The sequence below is a fragment of the Dioscorea cayenensis genome, chromosome 18, assembly GCF_009730915.1.
Source record: "Dioscorea cayenensis subsp. rotundata cultivar TDr96_F1 chromosome 18, TDr96_F1_v2_PseudoChromosome.rev07_lg8_w22 25.fasta, whole genome shotgun sequence".
NCBI lineage: Eukaryota > Viridiplantae > Streptophyta > Magnoliopsida > Dioscoreales > Dioscoreaceae > Dioscorea > Dioscorea cayenensis.
In genome coordinates, this window is record NC_052488.1 from 22978423 (window position 1) to 23002963 (window position 24541).

The following is a 24541-nucleotide window of genomic DNA, read 5'->3' on the forward strand; positions in this document are numbered from 1 at the left end:
TAATTAGAGCAGGTCTCAGTTATATATTTGTTATGCGTTTGTTGGATCAGTGGAGTAGTAGGAAAGTATATTATTATAAGGATAATTCCACTTGGTTTCTCACTTGTTATTTATTAATAACTCCTGCTTGTTTGATTGTGTTTTCTCCATATATAAATCAACAGAGCAATTTGTGCTACTAGTTGGATCGCATGGTGTCATCAGTTGGGTTGAATTGGGTTGGGTTCACTGGGCCTGGATGAATTCTGATCACTTTACTTTAGGCTGATGGATGTCCGCATCGCGCGATAAAGATTCTATCGTTATCACCGGCAAGCTACTTTCTCAATGGAGTTGGATGTTTCATCAAAGACAACAACAAGAAGGCAACTGTTGTTTCTTGTGGAGGTGGGTGGCTTGTGCCTGTTCTTTGTGATTAGTTATTTATTCTTTCTTTTCATTTTTTTTTAATTATTTTTTCATTGGTTTTCTTATTCCACTCGTGTTCCTGCATGTGTTTGATGTTGTTGTTGTGGGCCTTGTGGCCACTATTATCATCACTATTGCAGCTACTTTGTGATGTACTGGATGCAACTTACAATACAAGACTTGCTTGCGTAGATAGACATCTCACTTGACTTTAGTTTTTATTTATTATTTATTATTTATTATTTATTATTTATTATTTATTGGGTAGGAAAAGATTCAACGCAACATATGGCAACAAGTGGAAGTGGTCATCCCTGTTTAGCTTTTCTGGAGGTTAGTGACAAAACAACTCACTTTCTTTAGTAAAGATACAGCATCACTTCTGATGGTTGAATAGGAAAAGCACCACCGGGTTCCACTTTATTCTCGTTTTGATCCCCCATTAATTAGATCCAGGCCACATCTACGGTCTCAAAGCTCTGCACTCTTCTTTTTTAAAAAAACAACTTAAAAAAGAAATGCATTTTTGCCTTCCCTTTTCACCGTATTCTGATTCCCATTCCTTTTAAATTGGTTTTGCAGGGTCCTGCAATCTATGTAGTTATGCTTCTACACCACCTGCTCAAGATAAATATCTCCCAAGTGGCAATTTGAGTGTGCTTGTCGTCATCTCACGTCATAAACAAAGTTTTTTTTTTTTTCTTATTATTCCATACCAAAGAACAAACATAGTGTCCCGCAATCTATGTTTTTTTTTTCTTATTCTCCCAAATTTGATCAAGCATGCCAATCACCATAGCCATACCAAGAACACAAATAGGAGTGTGCTATGAACCAATGTTTTAATTTTAATAACTATACAGCAAAAATACACCACAAGCATGGCACCCACGAATAAAAAAATATCATATATATATATATATATATATATATATATATATATATATATATATATATATATATATATATATATATATATATACATATATATATATTTGATAGCCTGATCAAATTATTGGTACTAGAACGAAAAAAAATTAAAGATTAATCTTCTGTTTGTAAGTCCAGCCCCATCTTCAACCCAAATCCAAGTGGAAATAAAGGGTCATACAAGTTATTTCCAGCATTCAGTGGCAACTGAGCAACTGTTCTGAACCATGTAACTGGCAGCAAACCTTCAAATTCATGATCTCCAAACAAAACATCAGTAATTCCACTTGCCTCAGTTCCAGGCAACCAAGCAGCAACCAGTGCATCTATTTCATCCAACAGATAGGGCTCCAGAACCAAAGGCCTTCCAGATATCAAAATAACTAATGTAGGAACCCTGCTAGCCACCAGACTAATAGTACTTCCACCATTTAGAGGAATATCAAGATTTGATCTGTCCCCCAGGAATTCAGCATACGCAACTTCTCCAACAACTACTATACCAAATGTGAAATCTTGATCCACAAAGGTTGTAGCTGATGGACGTTCCTCATAGATAACTTCAGTATTCTCTCCTACTGTTTCTTTGATGGCTTCTAGTATAGTTGTGCCTGTGAACAAGCAATGATACACCCATGTAGATTATGCAGTGAGTACAATAGACTCCAGCCCTAGACATAATTTAGGTTTAGAAGGTGCTTAAGAATTAAATTATGGGTTTTCATGAAATTAGATATTAAGGTTACATTAGGTAATTAATTTCACTTTTTAGCTTGTAGACTGTCAAATCTGGCAGGTATATTTTGAATTTTATTCTAAGTCAAAAGGTTTAGCTAAGTACTTGTGTAGATAAGTTTATTTGCATGAAACATCACAGGTAAGATCTCTATTATCTATAAAAGGTTAAGGAGGGGAACAGTCAATGAATTAATTTCAGGTTCTTTAAAAAGTTATATACCTTTGAAGTGTGATTCCATAAAGTGCTGTTTGATAAGAGGAAATGAAATGAGGTGGGAATGGAATGAATTGTAATAAGACAATGGAATGGAATTGAATGCGTATTCTCATTCTGGTGTTTGAATTTGACAATGGAACGACAACCTCATTCTCATTTTATTGTTTCGTTGCTCAATATGATAAATTGGAATGGATTGGTGAATATAAATTATAAAAAAATAATAATATATAATTACAAAAAATATAATTATAAGTTTGATAAAATAATATAATATCTAATTACAAAGACAATAATCATATTTTTAATTAAAAATTTTAACACAAAAATGGGAATAAGGTTGCCATTCCATGTTTACATTCAAACACTGAACATTTATTTCATTAATTCATTTTTAGTAATAAAATCTCATTGCAATTTGAAACGCTCGTTCCCATTTGTCTTATTTCATTTCCCCCACTAAACCCACCAATATGGGAATGAGTGTTTCATTCCCTCCTACCAAACAACACCTAGGTGCTATTGCTTAAATTCCTCGCCGTCATTGCCTAAGCCTATCCTACATCATAACCACATCCAAATATAGATTCACAATTAAATATTTCGCTCTATTGTGGATATTCATATTGAACTTCATTGCACAAAGATTGACATAAAGAGCTCAGATGTTATAACCAATAGAATTATGGGGTGAGAAATGAGAAATAGCTCTGGGACATGCAGTGCCGTCAGATGAGAAGTGATCCAGAAGCATTTAAGAATCCAGGAAAATATAACTGCCTTCGGCCTTATGGGTATGGTGATTTGCAGTCAAGGGTAATTTTCAAACCAAAAGTAGGGACTCATTAAAACTGTATATAACCAATAGAATTATGCCTAGCGATATGTCGGTTGCTCAGTAAGGAAGACGCCTATAAAATTCTTGGAGTTCTTTGGCCACATTCATTGTGATTGCTTACCCCTACTAAAGTTGGCATTATACTCTACAAACACTTAGTCCGATAATTGAGCTGATCCATGAAATTACTATCAGTTAGAGGTGATTCATGACAATAATGCTGAGGATAAAATACGTTTACCCATTAAATGAATAGCAAAAATAAACTATGGCGAAAGTAAATGGAACTAGTCCACTAATATGAAGTTAGTGACTATGGGCTAAGAGAGCAATAAGAGAATTATATGATAAAGAATGAGTATGAACTGAAGAATACTGTTGAGATTAATGGATGAATTATTTTCATTGTGTTTCAGCAGGATGACGTACCAGTTGTTATTTTTCCACTGTTTCCGTGCCATGTTATGGTCCATCCTCCACACTGGTATCCAATATCATCAGCATGGGTTCCCGCAACAAGAATTTTTCTGGCCTTTTTGTCCAAAGGAAGGAATGGCCTATTTGAATCCTTTCCGTTTTTCAACAGGACCAGGGACTTTCGAACTGCCTCACGAGCCAATTCTCGATGTTCCTGGAGAGAAGTAGGTTAAACATTTAAAATTGCCAATCATTGATAAAAAGGCATTGAATGTATTAAGCATGCTTCTCAAGATACAATTTTCTACATTTAAGTGGTTCTTTAAATAAATTTCGTTTTATGCCCAAAAGGCCAACTAAAGAAACAATTTATATTTTAAAACAATTACTAGAGAAGTATAGGGATAGGATACCTGGGGAGGCCTTTTAATGGGTTTTAGTAAAGAAAGAGGCTACTACTTTGTCCATAGATCTAATAAAAGATATGTGTATAATAGCTATATCAATAGCAATAGAATTAAAGGGAGAGAGACTAGAGAGTTCTTTTATTATTATATATTTATATCAAGGTTCAACATCAAACCCTAACTTATTTGCTTTAGTTTTAGTTGAACTGCCTAAGCATATTCAAAATTAGATCCCTTGTTGTGTGTTTTTTTGTCAAAAATGTGCTCTTAATAGATGAAAATAAATAAGGTCCCAGTTTAAAGTTGGAGATGCGGAGAGACACTTTAGAAGTTAAGAGTTTGGTTAAAGACAAAATATGTAAAATGCGACTTAGTGAAAAGGTAAGTAGAAATGAGGGAACTTATCGAAAATGTCACAAATAAGATTAAGGACATGTTTAGTTATAAAATAAAATAATATGGCATAATTTTATTATGTAGGAAGTGCAAATGTTTATTACAGAAATTGTGGAATATTTTATTCTTACTGAATGAGTGTTAGTTTAACAAAATGACAAAATTGTAACCGGTCGATCGGTCACTGGAGACCGGCCAATCAGCGGTCGGACCAGTCGGTAGATTGGTGGTTAGTGGCTGCCAGTCACGGAGGCTGGCCGAACAGTTCCGGACCACCAATGGACCAATGGCCAGTCATCGGAGGCGATCGGACCACCAGTGTACCACCGGTGGACTGCCGACAAGTCACCGGAGGCAAGCTGGATGATGGTCAAACCGCCACACACTTACAATAAAAAAATATTCCACTTATAACCCATATTATGCCATAATGCTATATTCCAAATCAAGTGTCCAAACAACCAATATGGCATAATTATCATAATATGGCACAATTTTCTAAATTATGGCATATTGTACGGCCATATATATATATTTTTTTCTATCCAAACAAGCCCTAAGATAGATTGGGTAAAATAAAATTTTATAGAATGGTTGTTACGTCAGCTATGTTTTAAGGTTGGAATATTGGACATTTATGAAACAATATGCTCAAAGGATGAGAATGGCTAAAATGAGAATTTTGAGATGAATGTCAGGAATTACTAAGAAGGACCAATTAAGAAATGAATTTATTTGAAATAGATTAGGAGTGGCACCTATTATTGATAAAAAAAGGGCCAATTAAGATTGTAGAAGACCCATAGATGCCTTTATAAGAAAAGTGGAAGCTCTACAGGTGAAAAGACATAGAAAAGGGAAAGATGGACCTAAAAAGTCTTTTAGCATATGTGCTCGATTTATCTATTTGGCCTTTGATAGAGCAATGCGAAAATGAAGAATTCATGTAACTAAGGGCTTATTATTGTTGTTGTTTTAATATTGAAATCTTTTTTATAACAAATTCCTAGAATCCTCTCAACAAATACCATATACTGCAAACTAATAAATTTGCCACTATCATATGGTTATCAAATAAACAATTTTAAAATAAAATCCACTTTCTTGTTTAACTTATTTATTTTAAATAAAATAAGTTTCTCATGTAATTTACTTATTTAAAACAAAATCCATTTATTGTTTTATTTATTTATTTGTTTGTGTTTATGTGAATTAAGTGGAAAAGGGGAATTTCTCAGGTAATGGGAAAATATTGAGAACTCATACTACTTCAGCCATTTGGCATCAATATTAGCCTTAAAAGGCAAACCCAATAGACCTTGATTAACTAAACTTTTTTCTCAATGACAACCTTTTGATCGGCATCTCCCAAACTGGTCATAGTATACTAACATTTGTGTGGATCTTATAATTCTTATCAATGGTATGTAGAACCTAAAAATTGCCACCTTTCAATCTGAAAGATCTTGCTTGCTACGTGCAACTTTCAAGAAGAATTCTATACTTATTACTAAGGCAGCAACTGAGAAATTGGCATTCAAAACATTTCAGATGGAAAACTGTAGTTTCATCTTTGGATTCGATCGACTCAGTAAGCATGCAATAGCTTCTGGTGAACATGGCACCTCAATTCACAGCAACTTAGAAGGTCATGAGCTAATTATTTGTTACCTTTAGTCCAACTAAATATTTTACAAAAAGATGGTCACCATTTCTCCATGGGACTTTGTTTGTTGAGGTTTCTAATATTGCATGGATAGAATTATTGGAATCTGATCATTCTCCTAGACTATAATTTCTTATTGAAATTCTTCAAGTTTACCTTGCAACCAACTGTGTGAAGCAGAGATCGATCTGAGAAAGGGTGCTCAAATAATCCAGCAACAAACTTTACCCTCAGGATTCGCTCAACAGCATCATTGATCCTGGACATGGGTATCTCCCCAGTTTCCACCAAAAATATCAAATCCTCCACAAACTGTCCATATCTGAAAGGCACCATTATCTGAAAAAATGCGCCAGCAAAATAATTGGATAGTTCAACCGCAGTAAAGGAGTTAAATTTTTCTGAAAATCAACTTGTACCATGTCAATGCCGGCATTAATTGATGCAGAAATGCAATAACGATAATTTGATCCATGCGGCTTAGAGAGCCTATCAATGCCTTGACAATCTGAGATCACAAATCCCTGAAAGAAAGAGTACAAGGTGAGTTGTAAGGCTACTTGAGTGAGTAACTACTGTTCCAATGGAGTAGAAAGTGAGTACCTTGAAACCCAGCTTTCCCTTGAGAATATCATTCACAAGAAAACGGTTGGCGTGCAAGGGGCTGCCATTCCATTTGGAATATGATACCATGACAGTAGAGACTCCCTGAGAAAGGCAGTTCAAGTAAGGGCTTATGTGAATCCTCTCCAACTCATCAAAGGTGCAAATGGCATTGCCTTCATTTATCCCCTTGTCCGTGCCCCCATCCCCAACAAAATGCTTGGCGCATGCAATTACACTATTTCTGCAATCACACACAAGACTTGCCCGCTTGATGAATCATGATACGCTACTAGCCTGCTACACTAGCCATCCATAATACATACGAAAAGAAAAATATTATGCTTCGAATTGAATCCGTTACCTTCCAGCAACGAAAGGGTAGCCCACAGGATGATCTTCAGGTGGCGTTCCCTGCAACCCAGATACAATTGAGGTCATCTTCCGGACAATCTCAGGATCCTCGCTATAGCACTCGTAGCATCTTCCCCATCTAGGATCCCTGCAAACCTATGAAAAGAAATCATGATTAGCATCCAAACCACACCGTAATGCTATGCAAATAAAAAAAAAAAAATTTATTCAATCAATCAATCAATCAATTATGGTGTGGCTTACCGCAACACAGGGGGCAAAGGTGTAGTGGATGCCGCTCGCCCTCACTTCGACAGCAGTCGCCACTCCGATCTTGCGAGCTAGCTCGGAATCTCTGGAGTACAATTTAAAGGTTTAGAAGAACTAAAATGGAAGCCCGAGGCGAGGCCAGGTGAAACGAACCTGGTGGCACCGAGGGCGACGTTGTGGGGGAAGATGGTGGCCCCGAAGAGGTTGTTGTGGCCGTGGACAGCGTCGGAGCCGTAGATGATGGGGATGCCAAGACGAGAGGAAACGGCCCAGCTCTGCATCTCGTCAATCATGTCGGCCCAATCAGCAGCCGAGGCTTGCTCTCTCGGGGCACTGCCGCCGGCGCTGAGGACGCTGCCAACGGCGAGACGGTTGAGAGAGTGGGGAGTGGCTACGGATCGCTCGATCTGGGCCATCTGGGCGGCCTTTTCCCGCAGTGACATCCGGGAAAGCAGGTCCTGGACGCGGGTTTCCACGGGCTGAGCCGGGTCTTTGTAGAGGGGGAGGTCGCCCATAGATACTATCAGGTCTCCTCGTCTCGTCTCGTCTGTTGGTGTTGGTGTTGGTAGTGGTACTGCAGATAGAGCGGCAGCGGCAGCGGCAGCGGCAGCTTAAGGGACGAAAGAGAAAAGAAAACAAACAGAGCTCAAGAAGTCAAATGGGAGAATAGTACTCACGCACAGACATACCAAAGCCCAAACTAAACGCCATTGACTGACGCCAAGGTCGTGCCGTTAACAACTACACACTCGTCTTTTCTGATTTCTATTTTCTAATGTACATGATAAATATTATTTAGAAGTACACGTCACATTTGGCCTCTTTCACCTCAACACAAATATATAATCTGATGCCTTAAATTTTTTAAAAATAAAAATAAAAAAAATTTGCTTCTTTCCAATTTTGCAAATAAAAACATAGATTTATTTTTTTCAATTTTTAAATTAAATTAATTATTTTACCTCTTATGAGTTTATATATATATACATTTTTGCTAACCTAAAAAATCACATAATTTTAAAAAAAAAAAACTTTTTTTTTTTTCAAAACTGAAAATTCACAATTTTTTTAATTTTTTTTTTTAAAAACATAACAAAACACTGGGATGGATGACTAGATATATCCCACAGACTGTATATCAGTATGTCATTGATTTTAAGGGGGATGATTTTGTAGGGGCAGAAAAACAAAACCAGTCGTCGGGTCCATAATATAATTTATACACTCATTAGGATTAGGAACTAGCAATACAGGGACGAGAAATCAATGCGTGCAACAAACAGAGGAAGGATGGATAGTAACAAGCACTTATTTGTTACGCGTCAGTGAAGAAGCAGCACGAGTCATTGGTATATGTACACAAACATAAATACATAACTTCCATGAGCTGCCTATCAATGAAAGGAAGACAAGTGCACCGAAGAGCAACACAGAAAGATGCTTCACCCTCGAGCGTATAGCAGAGGTTGCCACAAAACAAAATCCCGTGGCTTGATTACTTCACCAGCTGGAAAATTGAATGAGTTCTATCAAGATTTTTTTTATTTATTTTCCAAACGGTAAAGACAACATACAAGAGATACAATGTGCAGGGAGATGATTATTACAGAACGGGTCCCTCGAACTCTGAAATGATACAAAGATATATGCACAAACTTTTCACGCCTAGCACATAACAAGAGCAAGAAAAATTCAATGAACCTAATGACAGGAAAATTTCGATGAGGGGAATGGAGCGCTCATGCATGTGGATAAAGAGGAATCACTGTATGAGGGCAATCTGTCCTTCGCCCGGCAAGTGAATAGTACGCCAAAATCTGAGCAGGGTGGTCAATTGGAGGAAGCTCTCCTGGCCTTTCATTAACCTGCCGAGGAGGGATGAACTCAATGTTCCAGTGCGGACGTGCCATCACCATAAGACCACTGCCATTGGGGGACGCGTTGTACCCCTGCACCCATATGTACCTCAATGACACTAGCTGGGTGGCTGCTCGGGCCAACGCACGCTCGCTGAAGCAGCAACCCCTCAGTTCCAGCTTCTGCAGGTCAGGGCAGCCTTCTGAAAACCGGAGAAGCCCGGCATCAGAGTCTCCTACAAAACCCAACAGCATATACCGTATGTTCTTACTGTTTTCACCGATGTATGCAAGGCCCACATCTGATAAACCCCCGGGTCTTAGGTACAGAGCGAATCTCCTGAGCTTGGTGCATCCCCTCAGCAGAGCTCGGACACCATTGTCAAGGGGCAGCTCTGTGATTCTTTCTTCCCTCTCAAGCAAGACAAGCCGAAAATCACAAAGGTTTTTGCTGAAGGTGCCTATGCATTCTAGGGCAGCATTTGAAATGTCGAACACATACACAGCCAGGTATTCCAACTCCAAACATCCTTCGGCAACTGCAGAAAGCCCCCTTTGTGAAACCATACCTTGCTCATCCTCCAGTCCTTGTTCATCCTCCCCTCGCTCTATTCTAAGCCTTCGTAGTTTCTTACATGTCTGAGCCACAACTTCTAATCCTCGGTCTCCAATAACATTCCTTACCTATCACAAATACAAGAGAACTATTAATGGGAAACAAATTAAAGCCACAATTAACAATCAGCTGAGATGTGACACCAAGAGCAGCGCTGTATGCTACCTCAAGAATCTCTAGATTTGGGCATTGTTGAATCAGTTGGCAATGGTCCTCAGTACTGAGAAAGGTTAGCTGAAGATCCAACTTCTTTAGTGCAGCAGCAAGTGGGAATATTATAGGCATCTCATTGGTTCCCATGAAAGTGAGACCTATACGGCATAACCTTGGAGGGAACCGGACATTTGTGTACCTGTTGTTCACTTCTCCGGGTTGTTCATCAAATGAACCTCCAGCAAAGTCTTCCAAATTCCTGGCAGCTTGGAAAAACCCAATTAGCTCTGACATATCGCAGTCACTGATCTTCAAAGAAACCAAAGACTGACAATTTTTAGCAAGCAATTCAAGTGCTTGATATGGGACAATTTTGAGCTCTGTCAGATAGAAGTTCAAACTCTCAAGAACCGTACTGTTGGAAGCAAGCTCATGAAGCCATTTGGCATCATTTTCAACAATCAAACTTTCTTCTAGAAAAAGTGTTTTGAGGCATCTGCACCACCAACATTTCACCATTGAGAATATAAGGTAAGCAATAACATGAGCAAGGTAATAGTAGACTAAATATTACAACCACCCCACAAAAGCAATAGATTAAATTCCTTTTCATGTTCTTATTCATTTAGTGGAACATTAACGCAATTACCGCCGGTTGAAAGGCATGACAATGTAGTAAAACATCAAGGTATTAGATTCAAAGACAACACACTAATTAAACAACACTTGATTTTCTAAAAATCACCTTATGAACTTTACTCTCACATATTTCCTACCCCAACCCCAGTATCAGTGTGAACTGATGGGAAACAGAACAAAAAAAACATCCAAAACAATCTCAATCAAATCAGATCAGATTATAAAATGATCATTAAGTGCTTGATTATTTGCTTTCCCGAAATGAAGACAAAATAAAAACACGGATTCACTAGTATGCAATGTGGTTTCATGACACCTCGTTATATCATCAGCTTTTACATATGTGCCCTTTTATAATCCTTTTACAAGGAGTCTCTTTTTCTTCAGTTTCTTCATGAAGAAACAAAAGATAAGCCTAATTGTTAGCTCAAAGCCCCAAACGGTCAACCAATTAATGGGGCGCCAGAGTACACAGTTAGAAAGCCAACAACCTTTCCAGAGCAAACAACAGTTAGATGTTCACCGATTCACATATTAACCAGACCAACCTCTTATCATTGGAACAACTGAATTTTCATTTTCTGCTTGGCACCCTTTTTAAATTTATGACTATTCATTGCATCTACTAAGAACATACACAACATAAAGCACCCCTAGGCCAACCTGATACAATACTGCCATAAGTGTCATTCCACAAGTTCTCTTTACCCCAAAGGTAAAGCTTAAGACTACATGACATAGAAAAATTCTACATGAAGACCAAATTTAACTTGAATCAAGAATGGACTTCTCTACGTAAAAGATGTGAAAGTACAAAGCAATTGCACTAGGGAACTTGTAAGTCACATATTGCATAAATGTTACATTGTTTAGGTGTGATATTTTCTTTTAGATATGTTACATTCATCTCTTATAGTATAAGCAAGACTCCTGTAGCCTAAAGCCTGTCATGATGTGGTCATGATAAATAGTTTTGCAACTTCCCTACATGAGATTGATGGCATAAATGATGAAAAAACAAACTCCTGCAGAGGACTTCATCAAAGACTGGGTTGGCATTGGCGCTGAATAAAATATTCCACTTATTGTGTCTGACATTTAGACTGATGATATATCAAATGCCATCCAGACTATGCTCTTCCTCACTAACTGAAAATGAGAACATTTTATTAGGAATGTTCTTGTAAGACAGGAAATGCTAATGTAAATAAAAATGAAATAGCAAGAGCTTATTGACCCAACCTCAGAAAGGTTTAGCACAAAGAATCCATATATGTTCTTAATACTCCCTGTGTGAAAAAGCATGGCATGAACCTGTTAATTGATGCCAAGTGAATCACGTAGTACAGACCTAATTACATGCTTTACCTATACCAACAAACCATCAATGCTTAATGAAATTAGCGTTGCTCCACCAAAACTCAAGCTGTTTACAATTGTCAACTGACTTCAATAGTCGAGGCAGAGAAAGATGACAGAACAAGGAAATCGATTGTGTTCCAATCTCATAAAGTTGAACTTATTCTAGCAAAAACAACAAAATGAACATGCAGTAGCATTGTCGCTGATCTCATTTAACTGCCAAGACTTCATCCAAACGAACAAGAGGTTGTTTGTTAGGAGAATTACTCGATTGTTTAGATTGTACCAGAAACCAACAGTATCAGTAACCAGAGAGATGCATGCTGTATCTATAATAGTTAGAAACAAATAAAGGGAACAATCAACATAAATGGATCAAAACAGCAAGTTAAGATCATACTTGCAGGAGCGTGCAACATGGAGAAGCCCATTGGTAGAAAAGCCTGAGCACTTATCTAGCTTAAGCGACTCCAGAATCCGGCCCCGGGCTCCGACCAACACCATAATATCAGCATCTGTGACAATCATCCGCCTGAGATGGAGGGCTTTGAGACAGAGAAAAGCATCGGCGATCACGTTGATCCAGGGACCCGCGTGGCCGCCCCAGTCCTCTGGTATGAGATTATCAAACATAGACGCACGTGGCTTGCCCTTGAGTTTCAAAGACTCGAGATGTGGAAATCTCCGGCGAAGGCGGTCAGGGGTGGTGGAGTAGCATAGGGCGATGGTGACGTGCTTGCGGGTGATGGCGTCGATGTGGCACCATCTCTGGCAGACGAGGGAGATGGAATCCCGGTCTTTGGGGTCGTCGATGTAGTTCATAACGCACTCCAGCGCCACATCTGAAATCCCGAAGCTCAGAGCTCTGCTGAGCTTCCGCTTTTCCATGGCTTCGATCCGATTTAAACTATCAATTTGGAGGAAACGGAGCAGTTGCTGCTAGGGCTTTGAACGGACCAAGAAGCAAGGGGACGGCCATAGTAAGCATCAGGCAGTGCAGGAGATCGGATTAGGATGGAGGAAGAGAAGCAATCGAAGCCAGATGGCCGAGTGGCACGAGGAAGTGGCAAAGCCCTAGACTCCCTCTTTCTCTCTTTCTCCCCCCCTTTGGCCTTGAGTAGTTTGAGTTGAGTCCTTGACGACGAGGCAAGCGTTTACAAAGTCCTATCCTATAGCAATGATTGCGTGCGACTTTAGACATTCTTGCAAATTCACAATTTTGTAGCCCACTTTAAAATTCCAATTCTCGAAGTAGAATGTCATTTGTCGTCTCTAAATAACAAGAAAATACACTGTTTTTCATGTTATTTTAAAATTTTTAAAAAAAAACATTATTATTAACAAAGGCTACATTTTCCTCATTATCGAGAGAGAAAAGGAGGGGAAATATTTATTAGAAAAATCTCAATTTTTGATTTTTTTATGATTTATGAAAGATATGTTGATGTGGAAGCCATTAACATAACTATTGATAAGTATTTGTCCAATTTTTAATATAGCAGTGGCACCTTCAAATATTTTCATTCATGATAACAAATGAGTAAACACATATATTATTAATATACTCATTTGCATTGGAATGATGAGAGTAACATTTTTGTTGATGCATAAGGGGATTAGTTGTCATAAAATTTAGGTCATTTTTGTCGAAGGGTGACGATTCTATATCTAATCATCTGGCTAGTGAGCTTCTTAATTCAACAACTTATTTGAACCAATTAAGTTTTTCTGGAGATGATGGATCCAATCTCCACCATTTTTGCGAGCGTCAAGCTTGTCTACATCCCATTAATCACCCCCACCCCCCGCCGAAGCAATAGCACCTATGCATCCTTGACAAGGCCAACTAAGAGTACATGTACTACTTCTCCATGTGAGGCTGGGGCATTCAAGATCACATTTTGTGAGGAATCTCTACTAAATCTAAATAAGTGCCCAAGGTCCCATTAAATGTGCATTGTGAAATTTCCATAGTAACCAAGGCCACCAAGTTAGAAAATGCCATAGACATATATTCTAACTAGATAACCACATATTCTATTATGCCATACAAATGTTAGATATAAAAACTACACGTCCAATTAAAAGGCACATTATAATACAAGGATACCGGAGCAGTCCAGTGTGGTAATTGTCACGGCCTTTCCGATCCCACCAACGATCACCGCGCGGCGCTCGTCACACCACCAAGACGCCGAGCCAGCCTACGGCCAAGGATGAGCTACAACGAACAAGATACAAACAGCCATGCACACAAACAAGGAAAGTAGAGAGAAAAACATAAACTCTCTAATTTGAAACCAAGGTTACACCATGAGCCAACAACACAGCCAAGACCTTCTCTCCACCAAGAGATGAAGGTGAACAAAGCCCAAAGAGCAAGCCTCTTCTTCCAAGGAAGCTCAGCCCCTTACTTGGTCTCTAGTTTTTCATACGAGAGGAAGGGGAGGGGCTATTTATAGCCAAACACCCTCCAAGGATTGAAGAGAACCAGCCCTTCAATTGTGTGACCAAGAATCACCCGGTTGTCCAATCACAACAAACACAATGCTACAGTGCTACAGTACCAAGAAGCACAGTTGCAACAGTGTCACAGACTCAGTCGGCCACCATCAAGATCGCGCTACAGTGCGGCCCATTACCACTATTCACCTGATCGGTAACGGTCTCGGATCACCCGGCCGACGTGCCGCATGCTCTCGGTAGCGCGCCTATCGGACCGTGGGTGCCGATACGCTTCGGTAGTCAATTAATACTCGGTCATTCCTCTCGGTAAAGACAATCGGTAGCGCGCCCATGCGCCTTGTGTCATGCTGACTCATGGCTGGCTAAGAGCTCCCGCTCCGCCCACCCGATCCGCTGACCGACCGTACAAGTCCCTTGATCGATCATACCGTCTGTGCTTACGCTGATCCGGTTAATTGGCCCATACTTAGCCAATTCTCGGGCTCCAGACCGTGATCACACGATCACCCACCCATTGATCGAGATTCCTCGGCCACGCGCATCACGCCATGCGCGCTGCCTAGCGAGCCCTCGGCAATGCGCGCCACCATGCTCCCACACCCGCTCACTCGGTACCCCCGGCTAGAATTCTCGATTATGCGCAGACTCAACCCGCGCATCGGATGATCGGACGGACAACGCCTATTTGGACTTGGAATTTGGCCAACCTTGGCTTCATTAGCCATCTCCCTCGGCCAGGGACCACCCTATGCCGAGCGTGTAAGGTGGAACCCTTACAGTAATCTCCTAGACATATAGACCAATCAAGTAAACATTTTGACTCCTTCAAGCATGGCCTATGTTGAGGAAAATTATGAAGCCTTCAAACAATACTCGAACAGCATAATTATACGATAATTTCTTATGTGTATAATTCAATGGGAGTAACCACCTAATTTAAACCATGTGCAATCTAAAAGCAATCTAATTATGACTACCATATGATTTTATTGAAAGACACACAGCAAAGCTTTCAAAGAACTCCCTAATAATCGAAAATGGTAATTTGGTATGGGGTATCTAACCTAAATCAATACAACTAGTAGACCAGCCATCGGAATTCGGAAGATATACTTTAAAGTTCTCCAAGCATGCTCGAGAAACATACCCTGGCAGGTGATTGATTGGCTAGAACTGTTAGTGTACTAGTTGAATATTTCCAAACTATTTAGAATCAGAACGAGACAATTTGAACAGATAAAAGTAAACCAATTAGACATCTTGAATATCCAGGTTTGTCATCATTGTTTTGTATGCCTCAAGCTCGTCTTTGTTACTCTTCATGGAAAATAGTAAACACACGGAGGAGAAATCAATGCGTTGAACATATAACGGGAAGGATTGACAGTAACAAACACTAATCTGTTATCCTTCTCATTAAGAAATACACTGTCATTTGCAAATTTATAGACACATAAATACATAATAATTTCAGCGACCACCCAATGAAAGGAAGACAAATATTAAAAATAGAGCAATATAGAAGATGATAAACAGTCGACCATATAGCAGAGGTTGCCACAAAAGAAAAACCTGCTGCTTGATTTTCTAACCTACGGGAAAAATTGCCTGAGTTCTATCAAGATTGTGTTTTCAAAATGGCAAAGAAAAAGTACAAGAGATACAATGTGCGGGAAGATGATTATTACAGGACAGGTCCCTCGAATTCTGAAATGATACAAAGATATATGCACAAATTTTTCACGCCTAGCACATAACAAGAGCAAGAAAAATTCAATGAACCTAATGACAGGAAAATTTCGATGAGGGGAATGGAGCGCTCATGCATGTGGATAAAGAGGAATCACTGTATGAGGGCAATCTGTCCTTCGCCCGGCAAGTGAATAGTACGCCAAAATCTGAGCAGGGTGGTCAATTGGAGGAAGCTCTCCTGGCCTTTCATTAACCTGCCGAGGAGGGATGAACTCAATGTTCCAGTGCGGACGTGCCATCACCATAAGACCACTGCCATTGGGGGATGCGTTGTACCCCTGCACCCATATGTACCTCAATGACACTAGCTGGGTGGCCGCTTGGGCCAACGCACGCTCGCTGAAGCAGCAACCCCTCAGTTCCAGCTTCTGCAGGTCAGGGCAGCCTTCTGAAAACCGGAGAAGCCCGGCATCAGAGTCTCCTACAAAACCCAACAGCATATACCGTATGTTCTTACTGTTTTCACCGATGTATGCAAGGCCCACATCTGATAAACCCCCGGGTCTTAGGTACAGAGCGAATCTCCTGAGCTTGGTGCATCCCCTCAGCAGAGCTCGGACACCATTGTCAAGGGGCAGCTCTGTGATTCTTTCTTCCCTCTCAAGCAAGACAAGCCGAAAATCACAAAGGTTTTTGCTGAAGGTGCCTATGCATTCTAGGGCAGCATTTGAAATGTCGAACACATACACAGCCAGGTATTCCAACTCCAAACATCCTTCGGCAACTGCAGAAAGCCCCCTTTGTGAAACCATACCTTGCTCATCCTCCAGTCCTTGTTCATCCTCCCCTCGCTCTATTCTAAGCCTTCGTAGTTTCTTACATGTCTGAGCCACAACTTCTAATCCTCGGTCTCCAATAACATTCCTTACCTATCACAAATACAAGAGAACTATTAATGGGAAACAAATTAAAGCCAAAATTAACAATCAGCTGAGGTGTGACACCAAGAGCAGCGCTGTATGCTACCTCAAGAATCTCTAGATTTGGGCATTGTTGAATCAGTTGGCAATGGTCCTCAGTACTGAGAAAGGTTAGCTGAAGATCCAACTTCTTTAGTGCAGCAGCAAGTGGGAATATTATAGGCATCTCATTGGTTCCCATGAAAGTGAGACCTATACGGCATAACCTTGGAGGGAACCGGACATTTGTGTACCTGTTGTTCACTTCTCCGGGTTGTTCATCAAATGAACCGCCAGCAAAGTCTTCCAAATTCCTGGCAGCTTGGAAAAACCCAATTAGCTCTGACATATCGCAGTCACTGATCTTCAAAGAAACCAAAGACTGACAATTTTTAGCAAGCAATTCAAGTGCTTGATATGGGACAATTTTGAGCTCTGTCAGATAGAAGTTCAAACTCTCAAGAACCGTACTGTTGGAAGCAAGCTCATGAAGCCATTTGGCATCATTTTCAACAATCAAACTTTCTTCTAGAAAAAGTGTTTTGAGGCATCTGCAGCACCAACACATCGCCATTGAGAATATAAGGTAAGCAATAAAATGAGCCAAGTAATAACAGACTAGATATATAAGGTTTGCTTGTATTTGTTGTTTCTTTTTCAATAAAATAGCTTCAATGCTCTTTTTATCAAAAAATAACAGACTAGATATTAAAGCAACCCCACAAAACACAGATTAAATTCCTTTTATATTCTTGTTCCTCAAGTGGAACATTAATGCAATTATCACCGAGCTGGAAGGCATGAAAATGTGGTAAATCATCAAGGTATTAGATTCAAAGACAAGACATTAATTAAACAACAGTTGATTTTCTAAAAATCACCTTATGAACTTTCTCCCACATATTTCTTAGCCCAACTCCAGTATCAGTGTGAACTGATGGGGAAACAGAACAAAAAAACATCCAAAACACTCTCAAGCAAATCACAGATCAGATTATCAAATGATCATAAAGTGCTTAGTGATTTGCTTTCCTGAAATGAAGACAATAAAAACACAGGTTTAAAAGTATGCAATGTGGTTTCATGACACCCTGTTATATCATCAACTTTCACATGTGTGCCCTTTTATAATCCTTTTGCAAGAAGTCTCTTTTTTCTTCAGTTTCTTCGTGAAGAAACAAAACATAAGCCTAATTGTTAGCTCAAATCCCCAAATGGTCAACCGATTAACGGAACGCCAACAACCTTTCCACAGAGAACAATAGTTAGATGTTCACCAATTTCACATATTAGCCAGACCATCCTCCTGTTTCCATAAATTTATACTCTACCATTGCAACACCTGAATTTTCATTTTCTGCTTGGCACCGCTTTTAAATTTATGACTATTCACTGCATCTACTAAGAACAACAAATCATAGAACACCCCTAGGCTGACCTGATACAATTCTGCCATAAGTGTCATTCCACAAGTTTTATTCATCCAAAGGTAAAGCTTAAGACTAGATGACATAGAAAAATTCTACATGAAGACCAAATTTAACTTGAATCAAGAATGGACTTCTCTACATAAAAGATGTGAAAGTAAAAAAGCAATTGCACTAGGGCAATTAAAAGTCACATATTGCATAAATGTTACATTGTTTAGGTGTGATAACTTCTTGCAGATATGTTAAATTGCATCTCTTATAGTATAAACAAGATTCCTGTGGCCTAAAGCCTGTCATGATGTGCCCATGGTAAATAGTTTTGCAATTCCCCTAAATGACATTGATGGCATAAATGATGAAAAAAAAAACTCATGCAGAGGACTTTATCAAAGACTGGGTTGGTCATTGCTTATTGGCATTGAATAAAATATTCCACTAATTGTGTCTGACATTTAGACCCATGATATGCCAAATGCCATCCAGACTATGCTCTTCTCATTAACTGAAATGATAACATTTTATTAGGAATGTTCCTGTCAGACATGAAATGCTAATGTAAAGAAAAATGAAATAGTAAGGGCTTGTTGGCCCCAACCTCAGAAATGTTTGGCACAAGGAAGCCATACATGTTCTTAATACTCCCTCCTGTGTAAGAAAAAAAAAAGAGGGAAAACATGGTATGAAGCTCCTAATTGATGCCAAGCTAATCACCTAGTACAGAACTAATTACAGACTTTCCCCTAAATCAACAAAACCATGAACACTTAATGAAATTAAGGTTGCACCACCCAAACTATTGTCAGTTAACTTCAATAGTCAATGCATAGAAGGATGACAGGACAAGGAAATTGATGTTGTTCCAATCTCATAAAGTTGAACTTATTCTAGCAAAAGCAACAACATGAACATGCAGTAGAATTGTCGCTGATCTCATTAACTGCCAAGACTTGATCCAAAAAGCAAAAGGTTGTTCATTAGGAGAAATAAATGATTGTTTAGTTTGACTACTCTGACCTTAATATGGTTTAGTCCTCGAACAGAATCAGTAACCAGAGAGATGCGTGATGTATCTATAATTTTTAGAAACAGATGAAGGGAAAAAATCAACATAAATGAATCAAAATAGCAAGTTGAAATCATACTTGCAGGAGCGTGCAACAAGGAGAAGCCCATTAGTGGAAAAGCCCGAGCACTTATCTAGCTTAAGCGACTCCATAATCCGGCCCCGGGCTCCGACCAACACCTTAATATCAGCATCTGTGACAATCATCCGCCTGAGATGGAGGGCTTTGAGACAGACAAAAGCATCGGCGATCTCGTTGATCCAGGGGCCTACATGGCCGCCCCAGTCCTCTGGTATGAGATTATCAAACATAGATGCACGTGGCTTGCCCTTGAGTTTCAAAGACTCGAGATGTGGAAATCTCCGGCGAAGGCGGTCAGGTGTGGTAGAGTAGCAGAGGGCGATGGTGATGTGCTTGCGGGTGATGGCGTCGATGTGGTACCATCTTCGGCAAACGAGGGAGAGGGCATCCCGGTCTTTGGGGTCGTCGATATAGCTCATAACACACTCCAGCGCCACATCTGAAATCCCGAAGCTCATAGCCCTGTTGAGGTTCCTGTTGTCCATGGCTGAATCCAATCTAAGCTATCAATTTGGCGGAAACGGAGCAGCTGCAGCAGCTAGGGCTTTTAAGGGACTAACAAGTGGTAAGCCATGCCATAAAATCGCAGTCAGAGGTCAAACAAAAAAGAGGTAAATCAACGGAGAAATATATATATATATATATGTATACATATATATATATATAGAGAGAGAGAAAGAAGAGCGATATATTGAGCTGAAATCAAAGAAACGAGATTTTTTTTTTTTCTTGGATTCAGGGAAAGTCGGAGGAATCAGCGGATGAAGGCAGCTAGAAGAAGCACAGACACCATCCGCGAATCGACGACGGCGATGTTCAGGACTGAGATCGGGGGAACTGGGACAGAGAGAGGGAGCCAGAGCCGAGGGCGGCTCGCTCGGGTGGGATGATGTGCGACCTCATTCCTGGTAGGCCATTCGCCCTAATGCTCTCAGTGGCCTGGCCTTCTTTCCTTTCTGATGATATATTAAATATTTGATAGAGAAAATGATAGAGAGATGAGGATAGAGAGAGAGTGCGTGCGTGTGTGTGCGCGCGCGCGAGAGAATGTGAGAGAGAGAGAAAGTTATTTTTGTTTGTCTATATATATCTATATATATATATTTTATTATTATTATTATTATTTTTTTACTTGAAAATTTTCACCTAGTATGGTGAATGATGTAGATTTGGTGCTCTGTGGTGGACTGTAGCAGAGAAAGACGGAAGCCTTTAAAGAGGAGAGAAACGGAAAGGTAAATGAATCTGATGAGCGTGTCTGTGTCTCATCACATCTTCCCACCGTACATGTAAATAAATAAATAAATAAATAAATAAATAAAAACCTAATCTCTCACCTCATTGCATCTTTTCTCGTGAAGAGCTGGATCTGAGAGCGCCTAATATGAGGGATTAGGAGGTGGTATTTGAATTATTGAATAAAATAATGATATATATATATACATATTTATAATATTAAAATTAATAAAGGTTAAAGTCAAGACAAATGATGTATTGGGGGTCAGGTCAGCGACATCAGAAGTAATCCTGTTGTGGGATTTAATCATTTAGGTCAGGAGAAGGACAGGACCCAGGGCTAGCAATGGTCGGTTTACGTTTTCCTTATTGAAGTCGTTCAGAATCAGAATGATTTCGAGGGGCATGTCTCTTCCACCTCCAACCCACAACTATCTATTGCCCTTTCTTACTTACATTACAACAATATATATATATATATATATATGTGTGTGTGTGTGTGAGTGTGTGTATAATATGGGGTAGGCTACCTACCCACACAGCGGGCTGGTTTAGGATAAGAGCTGCTTGGCACTTGGCACTTGGCACTTGGCACTTGGCAGTGTCCTCATATATGTTATAGGCCATTGCGTTACAGTGACGCCAACGTGTGTTTTTGTCTTCACCCAAGCCCTGCTAATTAATTGTCTAGATCTATTTCACTCACAGTGGGGGCCTGCTGCCATTAACTAACATGGGCCTCCTTCTGTTTTCGTTCTTCTTCGGATAAACTCAGGATGCTCTCTCCTGCTGCTTGCTGTTACTGTTGTTATGCCACGTGTTTCTACTGACTTTGCACTCTCTTGATCTTCAATCTCAGCCACACAATTTTTAATTTTAAAACTTGCTCTGAAGTACTTCCTATGTATTTCGCCTTGCTGCTGCTGCTACCCTGCTGCTGCTGCTGCCTCCTCACAATATTAAACAAATACAAATAACAAAAACTAACCTCTGTTATCACAGGTACTGTAAGCAACATATATAATAAAGCAATAAAAGAAGAGAGAGAGAGATGATCAATTATTGTGATAATGATGTCAAAAAGGGACTTAGTCATTCGTTCGTTCAGTGGAGTAGAAACGGCAGGGATTGGACCCGCCACATTTGGGAGTCGTCCCATGGCCATGAGAATGACATCTTTATCATCCTAATCTAACATGCATTCATGTAATTTATTTTACAACCCACAATTCAAAAGAAATATTGATTAATCAGCTTATTTTGCAAGTGTTTTTCCCTCTCCTAGTCTCCTGATATCACAGTCTATCCAAACGCGCAGACCATTTCATCACCACATAAAATATTCCACACCTCAAGTAGAGGATAAATAGAACGCTATAAAGTAAGGTTAATTTGTTTTATAAATAAATAAATATAAATATATATATATATATATATATATATATCAATCTAGCAAGTAGCAAGTGCTACTCTATGGATTGCTAAAAAGAAGTCCTTGGTGGTGGTGGTGGTGGTCACACTCATTTTAATCCACAGCCATTGCATAAAAGACTATAAATCCCATAACGCAGAAAGCCAAAAAATTGAGACTAGCTCTGGATCTTGAAAGCCAAGCCTCATCCCTCATGGGGACGGCTTTCCAAAGAATGACCCAACTTACGGTGTTGTGCCTGCGAAAGTGACAGCAGCGAGACCACACTGCAGTGAACCTAGCTAGCTATCTCTCTCGTTGTAGTACTGCCCTGTGCCAATCCTTCATCAAAAAAAGCAAATTAATAATAAATAAATAAATACAGAGCTAGCACCCATACCATACATACTAAGATGATGTATGATGTCAGACTGCTTTTTCCTTTTTCCTTTTTCCTTTTTCCTTGTTCCTTTATGTTATTTATTCTACACTTTCTCAATCATGGAATTGGAGAGACAACATACACATGCAATTAATTCTCACAGTCATGGGTCATAGTAATTAGCTGCAACACCGCCAAAACTCATCTGCAAACTCTGAAATTTGATATTTGAAATATTAAATATAAGCTCTCTCGTACATGATGCATCTTTTTTTTTAAAATTAATCTCTCAATTCTAGTTGACCAGCCAGCCGTGATTAATAAATAAATTACTCCGAGCATTAGCAAGAAAAATAACGGGGATGTACGGAGTTAGTTGATCTGCATTATCTGATCACGTACAGCTTTAAAAGTCATAGATGGAGAGTGTTCTTCTGTTCACCCTTTGGCAAAGCTTTGGCTGATTTGACAACGTCCTAATCATGCACCCTGTCCTCGATATATATAATTTTTTTATTTTTAGCATTAATGGTAGGTTGCTTCATTTCCAAGCTACGGAATAAATTACTAATCATGATGCCGTAGTTGATTATATAATCTCCCATTCTGTAATGGACGTTATATAATGCAAAACGTTTATTACCTCATCATAAAATTAATTAATTATTCTCTGATAAGTCTTGGAAGAACCAAATGACCACACCATACTATATATATATACTTTCCACGAAATTATATATATAGCAGTATATATAGCACGCACCACAAACTGCAAGCATCTACATGATGCTCATCAGAGGACAAATCGTCTGTAATAATAATTAACATTTAACAATGTGCTTGATCTATGATAATTAAAAAACAGATGCTACTGCATTAATCTAAGCAACCGTTTTTTTCTTTAAAGTATATATATATATATTTATATATTTCATGTTCTGAACATTATCTGTGAAATAGTAGGACAGACCCCCTTGAGTAAACTCCGTATATTACGGGCCGGAGGAGTAGGTTAAGAGAAGTTAAAAAAGGACTATAGATTTAATGATGTTGTGCTTTGTTTTGTTGAAGATATAGCAGGGATGAAGGAAAGCATAGCTCATGCGGATAACTGAGATTGATGTGAGGAGATGGGACAACAGGACAGACGCTGTATATATATATATATATATATATGCATGTGTGGTGGAGAATATTGGTTTATATATAATGCTAGGGACAGCACACTGATTCATTATATATATATTTTAGTGAAGGGTCCAATTAATTGAGGAGAAACATAAAATAATAATAATAATAATAATAATAGAACCTTTTGCACGAGAACAACTTTGGCTACTGTGACAAAAAAAGAAAAAAGTTGAAGAGAGAAAACAACTTTGGATAGATGGTCTTTAATTTGATGAATGGTCCCGGATTTGGCCACTACTGCATGCCAGATTAAGGCCCTCCCATTTATTTAATGGTCATGCTGCATGACTCATGCATGGACTCTTTCCAACTTTGCGCTTTAGTTCTCTTTGTAACTGTCGGAAATTGCACGTGGTAGCGCATGTCCGCTGCTTATAAAGGTAAGAATTACCTGCATGTCACGAGGAACTTCTCAGAGGAGAAAAATAAACAATAAAAGTTATGATCCAATTTGTCCAGAAAACTATCAATAACTCCATCATATCATTTAACATACTATTAATGGATATATAAGAATTTGAGCAAGATCGATGGTCCATCTCGTGTCGTCTATATATATATATATATATACCAATTAATCCGACCCCAGTGCAAATCCAAACATTCTTCACTTACGCCACCATCGGATCACTTAATTGTAGAAAGAGATGAGAAGCCGGCGCGGTCATAATCAGTCGTCATTGATAAATAAATAAATAAATATATATATATATATATATATATATATATATATTCACATTGAATGAATTAATGGGATCG

The 24541-nt window shown here is 39.1% G+C and overlaps 3 protein-coding genes across 3 annotated transcripts; all 3 read right to left on the reverse strand.

The window, feature by feature from the left end:
* Positions 1-1432: 1432 nt before the first annotated feature.
* On the reverse strand, positions 1433-7973 carry LOC120282454 (beta-glucosidase BoGH3B-like). Its single transcript, XM_039289274.1, has 8 exons — positions 7398-7973; positions 7239-7329; positions 6985-7130; positions 6621-6864; positions 6437-6541; positions 6174-6356; positions 3561-3762; positions 1433-1949 (listed from the first exon to the last, which is right to left on the reverse strand). Exons 1-8 carry the CDS (start codon positions 7757-7759, stop codon positions 1453-1455), a joined length of 1830 nt encoding a protein of 609 aa, XP_039145208.1. The 5' UTR covers positions 7760-7973; the 3' UTR covers positions 1433-1452.
* A 791-nt stretch (positions 7974-8764) lies between these two features.
* LOC120282091 (coronatine-insensitive protein homolog 1b-like) lies at positions 8765-13023 on the reverse strand. Its single transcript, XM_039288825.1, has 3 exons — positions 12271-13023; positions 9882-10365; positions 8765-9784 (listed from the first exon to the last, which is right to left on the reverse strand). The coding sequence occupies exons 1-3, from the start codon at positions 12756-12758 to the stop codon at positions 8984-8986; spliced, it is 1773 nt and encodes a 590-aa protein (XP_039144759.1). The 5' UTR covers positions 12759-13023; the 3' UTR covers positions 8765-8983.
* Positions 13024-15890: 2867 nt separating this feature from the next.
* Positions 15891-20179, reverse strand: LOC120282102 (coronatine-insensitive protein homolog 1b-like). The gene is made up of 3 exons (XM_039288843.1): positions 19560-20179; positions 17055-17538; positions 15891-16957 (listed from the first exon to the last, which is right to left on the reverse strand). The coding sequence occupies exons 1-3, from the start codon at positions 20045-20047 to the stop codon at positions 16157-16159; spliced, it is 1773 nt and encodes a 590-aa protein (XP_039144777.1). The 5' UTR covers positions 20048-20179; the 3' UTR covers positions 15891-16156.
* Between the last annotated feature and the right edge of the window lie 4362 nt (positions 20180-24541).